This window comes from Pteropus medius, unplaced genomic scaffold, assembly GCF_902729225.1.
Source record: "Pteropus medius unplaced genomic scaffold, Ma_sr-lr_union100, whole genome shotgun sequence".
NCBI classification, from domain to species: Eukaryota; Metazoa; Chordata; class Mammalia; order Chiroptera; family Pteropodidae; genus Pteropus; species Pteropus medius.
This window is the reverse complement of record NW_024349803.1, coordinates 4,214,659-4,227,306: the sequence shown is the minus strand read 5'-3', so window position 1 is coordinate 4,227,306 and position 12,648 is coordinate 4,214,659. Positions and strand designations below refer to the sequence as shown.

Sequence of the window (12,648 nt, the reverse complement as noted above, 5' to 3'; positions counted from 1 at the left end):
GTCAGAAATTTTAACTATATGCTCGCTAAAATCCAACACAACCCTGAAATAAGATACTATTATTCCCAGTCTATTGATGGGAAAATAGAGACTCGGAGAAGTTAAGCAAATTATGCACAATGGTTAAACAGATTCATGCCCACCAAGGTGTGAGGCCCAGAAAAGGGACCCTCTCAGCCAGGCCCGAGGCAGTATTGAATCTCCATCCCTCCTAAAGATCCTCATACAAGGCTGGGGGTGGGGCTGGGTTAGCAAGCCGAGGCTTTGTGACCCTGGGCAAGTTCCTTCACATCTCTGAACCTGTTTCCTCCCCTCTCCCTGAGGAAGCAGGACTGCTTCCAAATTCTAGAATCCTTTGCAGGGTCTGGGAAGAGAATTTGAATTCAGACCCCTCATTCCATCCAGCAATGCTGGACACTAGCCCCAAACCCCCAGAGAAGAGAAAGCCACAGTTGGGGAAAAGAGCTGTCTTTATTTCTTGATTTCCTACCCAGAGATCCCAGTATGAAGGTGGTGACTTTACATGAGAGCAGATCACCCCAGGGCTTGCAGTAGAGGCTGAGGAAACCAAGCTGGCCAATGTGCCCATCTCTAAAGACACCACCTTCGAGTTGACCCCGTCCACTATAGACCACCAGCATGATGGCCAGCCGGGCCAGAGGCTCCTATCTGTTGAGTCCCCAGGACTTAGCCAAATTAAATAGCTTTGTACGAAAGTCCAGGAGTGTCCCTTCATCTGGTAACAAATGGGCAAACCCCACTCAAGGTCTGCTGTGGGGAAGACGTCTTTCTAAAACAATGCCAAGGCCCACTCAGGAAAGATGGTGATGAAAGGCAGCTCACAGACATGCAGGACAACGACCCTGTAGACACGTGGGAGACTCGGCATACAGACGGGAGGACCAAGCTGCGCACTATGGAGACACGGGGAGGCCACAGGGCGTTCAGGGGTCAGCAGGCAGCCAGGAGCTGGAGCTCGGGACAGGAACCGTCTCTGCCTAAAAGTGGTGGGGTCCCAGACGGGACATCCAGGGCGGGGCTCTCCTCAGGGCTGAAGAAACACGGACAGCCTGCCCAGTTGTGGACTCAGGTCACTTTGCCAGAGACTTTCCTGAATTAGAAATGGGCGAGAGGCATTCAAGAGACAGAGGCCTAAGTGCAGAGAGCCACAAGGTCAAGATGGTGCCTGGGATGGTGAAACCATGAGAGCTGTCCCTTTGGGAAATGGTCAAGAAGCGGAAGGCCACTCATCTGCTATTGTCTGCGTGGCAGGCACCACAGCTGAGCCTCCACCCAATACTTGAGGCAGAGTAAGGGTTTGGTGGCTTTCTCAGTACTTCTTCACAGTTGAGTCTCTTGTTGGGGGACGTCCACATGGGGCTGTACTGGGCTGTGGCCAGTTGAGGGGACCCTCAGGAGGTCCAGAGCTGTGAGCCACTATGAGAGAATGGACCCACTTCCTGCTGTGCGGTTCACAGGCCTGGAGAGACTCGGAAGCTGGTTGTCCTGGTGAAAATGCCCACATTTCTGGAGGTCAGAGGGATGGAGAGGCCTGTACCCCAGACACCCCAAACAGGATGAGAACAAGTAGTCTGCAGGTCCATGTGTGTGTAACAGTGCTAAGCCAGTCCACGGCCTGGGAGGGCAAGACGCGGGAATAGAACAGGCACTGTAGTTCAGCTACTGGCCCGATCTGAGCGATGGGTCACAGTCCCCAGGCTGGGCATGTGGGAGGTTTTCCAGTATTTTGGATTAAGACAGGATGCACTGGTCCTAAGTTCCTCCAGTTGGACTGAGTTAAAAGCATATCTTAGCAGCACGAGTTTGTCCTTGTCTTGGTTGCAGGAAGGCGATGGAAACCGGACCAGGATGGTGCGAGGTCAGTTTCACGAGGGTGGAGAAGCTGCTGCAGGCATGTGAGAGGCAGCCCGCCTCCTCCTGGCGCCCTCAGGTGAAGTAGCGGCAGGGCGTGGAGTCGATGTAGCAGTACGGGGTGCACTGCAGGTCCCCATAAGACCTGAGGAGGCAGACACGTGTCAGGGTGGACATGGGGAAGTGAGCAGGGGAGCTCCTGCCTAGCCCTCAGGACAAAGCCACCTCTGGTGACTTTCGGTCGAACCTCATCAAACAGCAGCCACTGCTGCCACCTGACTTAGGGCCAAGGGTTCTACAGAGACTATTCTCATTCTTGTTTGGGGTAAGGGGCTTGGGGGAGTTGAGTCCAGGCCTCTGGAGTGTTTTCTCTTGAACCCAGCTGAGGAATCCGGGTAAAAGGGGTTGGTAGTCTTGTTTTTAATACACCATCTCCGAGAGAATCGCCCCCGTCTCAAGGCCTGAAATGTTTCCAGCTCTGTCCATTAGATCATGCTGTACTGATGCGAATGTCCGATTGCTGTACAATTCAATATGGCAGCCACTGGCCACATGTGGCTACTGAGCTCTTGAATAAGATTAGTATGACTGAAAAATTAGATTTTAAATTTTATTTAATTTTAATTAATTTAAATTTAAATAGCCACATGTGGCTGTGGGCTGCCATATTGGACAGTGCGGTCTATACCTCTGTAAGCCCAAGTACTAGTGCCCACATGGTGGGTTATGCATTCTACTTATGTTCTGGAGTTCAGGAGAGTAACCACAGTGAGCCAGTGGGCAAGCCCTGGGCTCGATGAGAGCCTGTACTTGTGAGTGATTGTGTACTCTCAGCTGTGTCCATGGAGCCATTATCCAGCTCAGACCTCCCGCCAACTCTCTGGCAGGTGGCTGTTAGGAGGTCTCCTCACTGCAGAGAGGGGGCAGTGCATGCACTAGATGCAGTGGGGGGCCTGGTGTCTGTTCCCCAGCCCTGCCAAGGTCCTGGGTCCAAACCTATCAGAGGAACAACACTGGAAGCAAAGGCTGAAGAGACTGAAACTCTAAGGGACTGAGGAGGGGTGATGGGGGGGGCGGTGGGGAAGAGCCTCCCCATCTGCCCTAGAATGCTATGCAACTCCGGTTCTGGAGGATTAGGGGGAACATGGTGCCATTTTATATCTTGAAAGGAGCCTGGGCATGGAATGAGCGCCTCACAGGCCAGTGGCCCTCAGTTGGCTTGAGAGATGTCCAGGTAGAGGCTGGAACATTGGAATGTCTATCCAAAGCAATGTGAACTCCCCACTGAAGAGTCTCAGAAGTAACTAGAGGGGTCTACTAAGGGAATACTAAGTTCTTAGAGTTTTCTGGAAGGAGCCACAAGCCAGCAAAACTAGATATTAATTCTGGTGTGGTCTCACTGGCACCCACAGGCCTGCCCAGAAGTAAGGAGTTGTTCCAGAGAGTGCAAGTTATACAGATGCTTAGATTCTTTGAAACACCCTGATGCCTCTCCACCCTTTGCTGGGCTTCTCTCCCAGGCCCACAGCCCAGAATACTAATGTGGTCATGGCAGCCACCAGGGATGGGGGCTGCTCGTGTGGGGCACCAGCTAAGCTTACAGATCGCTGACCCCCAGGGGCCCAGGATGGAGCTGGTGGCTGTGTCTGTCCCAGCTTGTCCTCGGTGGCATGCAGGCTGCCCCAGAAGGACACATAGTGGTTATGGTTTCACTGCCTGTCTCCCCTGGGTGAGCAGGATCATGTGTTGTCTTGTTACCATACCTCCGTATCTGGAAAGTACCAGAAATGTACGAGGCACTCAAAATTGTAAAGGAAAGAAGAGGAAGAATGAGGGAGGGTGGCAGGTGGGAAGGAAGGGGTGTTATGACAGCACGTGACGCCCTCCCTACCCAGGGAGATAGGTCTCGCATGTCAGGTGGCCAAAGTCAGAGCCGTCACAGTCCTCCACGCCCTTGTGCCGGTGACCATCTCCACAGTATGCTCGGTGACAGCCTGAAAAGACACAAGGAGGTACAGACCTGAGAAGGGGCAGGGGCAGGACAGGCTTGCCAGCCTGGGTGGGCCCCACTCACTTAAAAGGATTTTCTTTACTAAGGCTCTATCTGGTAAAATCGTGGCCTAAAGCATCCATCCAGAGCCTGAGCCTTTCATGCTCATGGACTTCACTAAAGCTTTATATGGACTTCAATAAAGCTTCATGTGCATCCAGGGACCACCCTCAGACCCCAAATCCCACACTGGAGAATAAGGAGACTCAGGCTCCAGCCCAGTCCTGCCACTTGTTAGCCAAGCATCCAAGAGCAGCCATTTGGCTTCCTGAAGCCTCAATGTCCTTATCTTAAACCTGGCGTATGGACACCACCTCCCCCTCACAGGACCACTGTGGGCTTCCGTGAGCTGAGGGTCAGGAGACTGAGCATTGGGCACAAGTGATGGCCATGGTGGCTCTTGTCTGTCTACAGAGAGCTTCCAGGGTGGGTGACTCCATATCCCTGGGGAGCCAGATGGTCTTCAAAGGGATCTCTATTTTCACACAAAGGGAGGGTCTTGGAGTATGAATGCCACCCTCATTTTCACAAGGCTTTCAGACCCCATTTGTTCCTTCCTGCTGCATGATCTCCTTTTTGACAGTGTCCACAGCAGAGGCAGAAAGAACTCCAGGAAAGGCCAGCATCCTGGGGATCACCATCCCAGGAACTGTCACAGGAAGTGCAGTTTCTCACTCCACCCCCCATCCCACCCCTGTGCACACCTTCCTCACCACACCGTCACCCTTCCCTTGAGCTTCTTGCAGGAAAGGAACTCAACTTTGTATCTCCAAATCCCTAAACCCGAGCAGAGTCTGGCAGGGGCTTAAAAATAATTCGGTGAAGGGATGTTGAACCCTTACTAGACCCAGATAATCCACACACATTAGTTCATAGAATCTCTAAAGATTTAAGTGGTCAGTACTGCTATACCCATTTTTCAGTTGAGAAGAGTGAGGCTTGGAGCTATCACTTCCCCATCACCCCACTCACTGAGTAGCTGCTCTGAGCTGGAGGTAGGTTAGTGGCTCTTCAAGCCTGCATTTGAACACTGTTCTGTCTGACTCTAAAGCCTATGCTTTTCACTTCATCTTCTACTTTTGTTACCTGATTTATTTTAAAAAGCAAAGCAAACCCTCCAGTGCTAGGCTGCCTGTCCATCTTGGTAGCATCCTGTAAGCCTGAAGGCCTGAAGGCAGGTCTGGCCAGCCCACTGCCCCTAAAAAGGGTTTTTCTAGTAGGGCTCAATCTAGTAAAACTGAGTCCTGACTTAAATTCATAGCTTTTCCCTTTTGCATCGCCCTTATCTTTTGAACAAGAATATGAATTGGTATATGGATTTTGCCAAGAAGTAGGATTCAGAAAAAAGCGAAGTACTGGTGGCTCCTCTGAGGACAAGGTCCTTGACACCAACCCCCACTGGCATGCTTGGATGGTAGAAGTTAACATTTGTCCTGAATGGAGAAGGTTGTCCCCACAACAGCACAGGTACATCATCCCTCTGGCTCTAGAACTGTCCCAAACCACCACAGCTGGTGTCTAGGGCTTGCCCTGACCCCCGCCCCAGAGCTCTCCTCGGCTGGGCCCCACTCACCTATGCAATCGTCACCCACATCGTTGTTCCCGTCGTCACACTCCTCCCCGGGCTGTAGGACTCCATCTCCACAGGAGCCGCGGTAGTCTACAGTGTAGTCCACAGGATAGAAAGGGGTCAGCTGGTCAAAGAAATATACCATAGTTACCAGGGACAGTGTGCCAGGCAGGGCAGTCATTGACACTGGGGACAGAGGCTCTAGGTCCAGAGGGCAGCCCCTGGCTTCCTCCTGAGTGGGAAAGGCATTCCTTTCCCGTTGCCTAAAGCTCTGTAGTTGGCAGGGCGTCTGGGCCAGATCAGTCGGTGGCTGAGCAGTATAGTGATATGAGACTATCTGGATCCTTGGCTCAGAGAGGAGATTCTGTTTGGGGAGCAGGGGCATGGAGAGCTGCTCAGAAATAGAAGGATGCTCGGCCCTTCCATGGAAAGACTGCAAAAAGCTCTGCACTAGGCCTAACTGTTGGCCTTCCCTACCTTTAATGACGTGTCCCTTTCCTGGGTGGGGTATGTCCTAAGTGCACGCCTCGGGGTACCTGGATGGGGAGCCAGCCAAGGCTGTCCTTGAAGTACAGAGATCTCTGGTCTCTGCGGAAGGCAATGGCGTTTTGGGTGTTCAGCCTCTCAAGCTCCTCCTGGTTGTTGACCACAAAAATCTGCCAGAGAACACACTGGTGAGGTGTTCAGAAAAAACTTCTACAGGGGGCAGGGAAAAGCTAGAGGAAGACACAGAATCGCCAACCTCGGGCTGTTCAACAGAGGGAAGAGGGATTTGCATGTTATATTCTAGCCTTCCTCCAGAAGTGGGAAGGAATGGCTTGGTTCCCACACCTTTGCAATTCACTTCCTGATGTCTAAATTTGAAATAAAAATTGTCACCATAATTTAAAAATTTTAAACATTTAAATTGTTCCCAAGACTTAAGGAGAAAGGTGATGTCATCTAAGCGAGTACTTCAACACCTAAAAATGATTCTTAACAAAATTCTTATACTCAAAGATGTTCATTACAGTGTTATTTACATTAGTGAAATGCTTGGGAGCACTCTATAAACATCAGACAGTAGGGAACTGGGTGAATAAATCACAGCACAACCACATGATAGATAGAAGAGTGTGCATTGATTCAAACGATGTTTATGATGAACTGATGACCAGGCTTTACTTGAAAACAATCCAAGGGGGTGGGCAGTCGTAAGTAGGCATAAAGAGGAAACAAGATTAGCCATGAGTTGATAATCATTAAATTTGGGTAAAGGGTACATGGAAGTTCATTAAGCTATTTGTTTTGTTTTTGTATTTATTTGAAATTTTCAATGTGTGTTTTTTTATGTGTGTGTATTTGTGTGTGTGTTTTGTTTGTTTGTTTGTTTGTTTGCATAAAAAGACCAAAAAACCCCACAAAAAAAAACAAAAGAAAAAACCACTCCAAAATGGACCCACAACCAAATGGACAATTTGGGTTTCTTTTTTTGATATTTCCTCTATTTTCCAATTTCTTATATGTGTGTACCCAGTAAATGGGGGAAATAAGTTTTACTAAATACATACATACATACAAAATAAGATTTACTCTTAAAAAGCCCCGAGAGGATCAAATGTTGTCCTAATGGACAACACCCCAGATTTCGCCCAGAAGAACCTTACCGCAGGAACTCGCGGGGAGCTGGGCCCATACACGGATTCCCCATAAGAAGGGTTATTCACGTTCATGGGCGTTCCACAAAGACATCTTCCTGGAGGCCCGGGAAATCCTCTTTCCCCTTTGGGTCCCATTACAAATTGTCCTAGGAAGCAACAGACTGCTGTGTAACTAGCGCCAAGGAAGAGAAAACCAAACAGCCCAGAGAAATGTGAGTGACCTTCACAACAGAAGGAAGGTTAAGTCCCCAGTATTTCAGGGCAGGGTTCAAAGAGATGCTTTTGAGCCAAGATGTGGAAGAGGTGATATTCCGTGTGGGTCCCTGAACCATGCTGGGTGCGGTAACACCTTTCCCAAGTCCCCTTCTCCCTTCCCTCTCTCTATGCTTTGGAGACTAGACAAACAGGGATTCTACTTCCCAGACTCTGTTGCATCTGAAGGTGACCAGGTGCCACAGTGTCGGCCAATGCAGGGTCTGTGGTGGGAGAAGGGTGGGCATCTGGGACACTCTATCCTGATAAGGGCGAAACATAGCTGGGGGAAGGCATAGCTTCCCCCTTCTTCCTGCCTTGAAGACAGAAGATGTCTGGTGCTGCAGCAGCCACATTGCAAACATAAAGTAATAAGGATGAGAAGAGAAGCCAACATAAGGGAAAAACCAGGGGCTCATGGGGCCTGGAGCCCTGATAGTGACACTTAAAGGCTGGACCAGAGCTGGCCACTGGCCACTTCTGGGCTTCCTTGTTGCATGAAAAGAACAATCCTATTTGTTTAGACCACTATCAATAGGGGACTGCTTGCAGATGATCAAATTGCTGACTGATAACTTTTATTGTTTCTTATTTATTTTATATTGTTCTTCTTATACATAGGATCTTTACAAAAGAGTGTCTGAGTGTGCATTTCCTTGATTTCTTCCAAAAGAAAATGGAACATCAAAAAATGCTCAGCCCACTTACTCTTCCCTGGTACTGAGTGAAGAGTGTCTTGAAAAGACGTGATCAGGAAATTTACTCCCTGCAATGTGAGATACCTGCTAGGTTAGTAGTTCTCACCTTGACTTTTAAAGGCCTTGATGCCCAGGCCACACCCCAGACCCATTCCATCAAGACTGCTGAGCACAGAACCCAGGCAACCACACTTAAAAACTCTCAAGATGATTCCAGTGTGCACCCAGGTTGAGAACTGCTGGTAAATACGGAAATTTCATTCCCTCAACAGATCGCTCTCCCCTTCACCCTCTATCCCTCCCCTCCAGGTGCCTGACCGCCCCCACCCCCACTCCTGATCTGGGTTCAAACACTGCCTTCTCAGGGAAGCCTTTCTGAATCCTTACACTCTGTCATGTTCAACTCGGATACAATTTCATGCCTTTTCTTCAAGGTACTTATCTGTTCGTGATTGTATATATTATGAGATTCTTTGATCTCCCCTCAAGAATGTAAGCTCCATGAGTGCAGGGTTGGTGCCTGTTTTCATTCACTAGGACTCGACACACAGTAGGGGAATGGTAGTTGTTTGATGACTGACTGACTGAATGAATGAATGAATCAATCAATCAATCAATCAATGCAGACTAACTGGAAAGGAAAGATCTTCAGAAAATGCTAGAAGTCACACTCTGGTTGGCAGAAAAGTGCTACAGCAAGAGCCATTTGACTGAGAGAGAGGAAAGATGGGGACTAAAAAATGAAATAAGTGCCCCTCCCCCAGGGAAAATAAAGGGGAGTCTGGATACCAGCCCGTCATTGCTTTCAGGTCGTAAAACATGCAAGGCAGCCAGTAACGGGGTGCACAGTTTGCAGACCCCAGAAGGGCAAGAAATAAAATGACCCCAGAGGAGAGGTCTGGTCAGGAGCCCAGGGAAACAGCTGCAGCTGGAGGAGGAGCCCCCAGTGGGAAGACCCCCACACCCTGAGCCTTCGTGAGCTAGTGGACAGATATGTCCAAGATCAGGATGCTGGCGGTGCGAAGGGGAAGGGAGGCTTGCCAACATCTTACACCAGCTAACGGCTGTTTGTTCTAATAGAAATATGAATACGATTCTGTAGGGAGAGCTCCAGTCTTGTATTCTGATATTTTCAGCAGAGCCCAGAGAGGCAGAGACTCCACCAGCCCAGGAATATTCTGGGTACTTAAAAACCTAGGGAAATTGAGGTAGGAATGCTCTGTAACCAAGGACGTGAGAGTGGCACTGGAGCAGACTTCCGGCAGGTTCTGTGACCCCAGCGACTCCTCCGGAACCGTGGCCTCAGAACGATTCAGGGGTTTGTCCATTATCCAACTAATTCGTACTGAGGCTAAGATTTGAATTCATGTTTGATCTAACGTTATGCTGTTCAAAAGACAAATATCCAAGAATATTGATGCTCGAAGGAAGCTGGCAATTCCCAGGTACCACACTGATTCACTTATACCCTGTCTGGGTGCAGAAAAGACTCAGCCAAATTTATAATTTGGTTATTGCAAATTACATCCTAAAAGCATTTTGCCTTTACTCCCTCCCTTACTCCAACTCCTTTTTCTCTGTAACTTGGGTAATAAAAAGCTCCCACCATCTCCACCTCCCCCAGCACTATTCCATGTCACGCCACTGGCACCAGAACTTGATAAGATAGGATGTGGTAGGGAGGCTTCTTCCTGCCACCACTGCAGCTTCCCTGCCGCTTCCTCCCAACTGTCGGAGGGCATCTGTTGCCTCCGCCTACTTCTTGTCAGGCTTCACTGAAAGACACAGCAACCTGAACTTCCCTACCTCGGCCTCTCGAAGCTGGTCCAGTGGGCCTGGCCTGTCCTGCACCCCTGCAGCCAGAGGACCTGTTCTCCATCTTTACCCAGAGAACTTCCCATCACCATTGGCTGCTGCAGGGGGAGCAGGTCTGAGAGGGGATCTGGGAGAAGGCAGAGAAACCATAGAATAGTCTCCATATCATCCCCAGGTCCCACTTTGCCCCTGTGGAGGCTGCACGGCCAAGCGGGGAGGTCTGTGACCCAGGAGCCACAGACTGATTCAGCTGAGCCACTAGTCGGCTCTGTGACATTGGAGAAGTCAATTCTCTTTGAGGCTCAAAGTTCTTACCTATAAAGGAAGGGTTGAACTAGCCCAGGAGAGCTTAACCTGTGTTCCGCAGAGCCCTAGGGTATCCCCAGATGGATTTGGAGCAGGAGTTCTGGATCTCTGGGAAGTAATGTGCAGAATCTTGGGTAGACCCATTTTTTTTTTTCCTGAGCATGGGTTTGAGACTTTTATTAGACTCTCAAAGGTAGTCTCAGGAACTGCTCTGGGGCCCTATTCCAACTCTCCATGATTATCCAGCTGGTCCCAGGCACAGGGAAGGTCTATTATAAACTCCTCCTTCCCTTCTTTCCCTACCCTCCAAAACCTCTCCCAAAGAACAGGATTATTGCCCCATTTTCTTCAGACCTCTCATTCTGAGAGGTTCCCAGAAAGGAAGTGACTCAAAGAAAGGCACAGGGAGGGGACATCAGTCCAAAGAGACAGTCAGTATCCTGCTTGCCTGCTGTGCAGTAAATACCCAGGTGGGACAGGCTGAGAGCCAATGTAGCCCAGCGGGCACCTGCAGGGACCAGCCCCAGCCATCCCACCTGCCAGGTGCCATGGGATGTGAAGCTGGCTCAGCCAGATCCTGCCTCAAGGACTTGTATCTCGAAAGAAAATGAAATGAAATACATGTAGGGAAAAGAGTTACCAGTGGAAGAGCCATAGCAGAAGGCAATGGGGCCCCAAGAGAAGGAGACCCATCTGTTAGAGACAAAGGAAGGCCTTACTGAAGAAAGGGCTTTGAAGGAAGGAAAGGCTTTTATTGGGTGGACCAGAGGATGACAAGAATGCCATTTGGGCTACATGGACCCAGAGAGACTATGGGAAAATGCTCTAGCTCTGCGGAGAGCAGGGCATCTGCTGGAGGACAGAGGGCGGCATGGCTGGGATCTGGCAGAAGATGGGGTAGTGGAGGGGAAGGGGACGTGAGCATACTCAACTGAGCGAGAAAGAGGTGGAAAACCAGGAGGGAAAACAAGACTACACTGGCCCTACTAAAGGGATGCGGTTGCAATCCATCAGAGACTGGTGAGACAAACAGTGGGCATCTGAATGAGCTGCTGACAGTCTCCAGGCCCTGCCCTTCGCACCCAGCCCCAGGCCCAAGCAGGAAACTGGGATTCAGCTCAGATGGGGGCTGGCCTTGACAAACAGATGCACGCAGTGAGACTATTAAGGTCTGAGTCTGCTAAGGACCTCCTTACGCATCCACATCTCCGCTCCATCTCCCGGCTACTCCTCAGTTTTAGGAGCCCCTGACACCCCAAGGACCATGAGAGTCCCTTTCAAAGGCAAAACCCAGGCTTCGGGCCATGCTCTCAGTCCCTGGATTTGGAATGTTATGCATGCCAGAACCAAGGAGGACGAGGACTAGGTAGGACCTCCATCCACATCATCCAGTCAACTCACGAGAACAGAATATGTGACACGGACATGTAGACTGGGCTGCACCTCAAATCCAGTTCCCTTAACGAAATAGAAATAGATGTGACAAGATAACTTATTGGCATGCTAATCGATGTTTGTTCTCTCAGGATTTCAAGCAGATAGCAAAAATTTTGTGCTTTCTTGTCCTTGCTAAAAACAGGTACTATTTGAAAACGTCTGCCTTTTGTTCTCAGAAGAAAAAGCTCCTAAGAGGGGTGGCGGTGTATGAGGAGTATGAAGAGAGAGGGGGGGCTAGAGATTGGAAGAGGAGAAATCGCCCCAACCTGGAGAGAATAGAGACCCCAGGTATCCCGGAGAAGAGGTAAGGTCTCAGAAGGATGGGTTGTGGGGAGCTCTTTGGGAAGGGACCAGGATCCCTAGCCTTGAAAATGTCCTGATACCTAAGCTTGGCATGAGGATAGTGGTCACCAGGCACGCACAGACCACATGGTCTTGGACGACAGGCATTTCAGAGGTAAAGAGGGCAGAAAAAGGCTGGAGAGGCCTTCCCTGCTGTTTTTCTGCCATAACTCTTCTCCTTTGTGGCAGTCGGAGAAGCAGAGAGAACCCCAAGAATGCCTGAAATTGAATTTTCCTGGCATGCTGGAAGATTGGAATCTCAGAGCCAGTTTCAATTTGGTCTAACAAAATTGACATTTCTTGATCATCCCATGATATGGTTACAAATATATTTCCTTAAGCACGGTGGGGGAGACAGTGGGGGTGGAGTGATGCACTGTGGAATTTTTAAATGCCTTCATTTTCTTAAGAAAAAAATCAGAATAAAAATTGTTTTGATTTCTTTTGTATAACTGAGGAGGAAGACTCTTACACAGTCAGTAAACAGTCTTCTTGGCCGTGGGGATGCTGTATTCATCCAGACAGTGTGCTATGAAAGGCCTGACTTTGAGCTGACAAAGGAACAAACCAAATAAAGGGCTGAGCTCATCAAATTAAACAAGGTCAAACAAGGCAGCAGTGTACCTATGCCTTATTCAATGATAGACATTGATTTCTTTTGATTTC

At 49.5% G+C, this 12,648-nt stretch overlaps 1 protein-coding gene across 4 annotated transcripts in view; it reads right to left on the bottom strand.

Annotated features, from left to right (window-relative positions):
- Positions 1 to 458: 458 nt before the first annotated feature.
- The window catches only part of COLQ (collagen like tail subunit of asymmetric acetylcholinesterase), a 58,911-nt gene continuing 46,721 nt past the window's right edge, over positions 459 to 12,648 (bottom strand). For 2 of the 4 annotated variants that reach the window (XM_039837090.1, XM_039837091.1), the window contains exons 13-17: positions 7,139 to 7,278; positions 6,029 to 6,148; positions 5,496 to 5,616; positions 3,764 to 3,866; positions 1,948 to 2,017 (exon numbers count right to left, since the gene is read on the bottom strand). In XM_039837090.1, coding sequence (XP_039693024.1) covers positions 1,948 to 2,017; positions 3,764 to 3,866; positions 5,496 to 5,616; positions 6,029 to 6,148; positions 7,139 to 7,278 — 554 coding nt within the window. Of the gene's footprint in view, positions 2,018 to 3,763; positions 3,867 to 5,495; positions 5,617 to 6,028; positions 6,149 to 7,138; positions 7,279 to 12,648 lie in introns of all 4 variants that reach the window. The other 2 variants (XM_039837087.1, XM_039837088.1) reach the window with 2 other exon arrangements.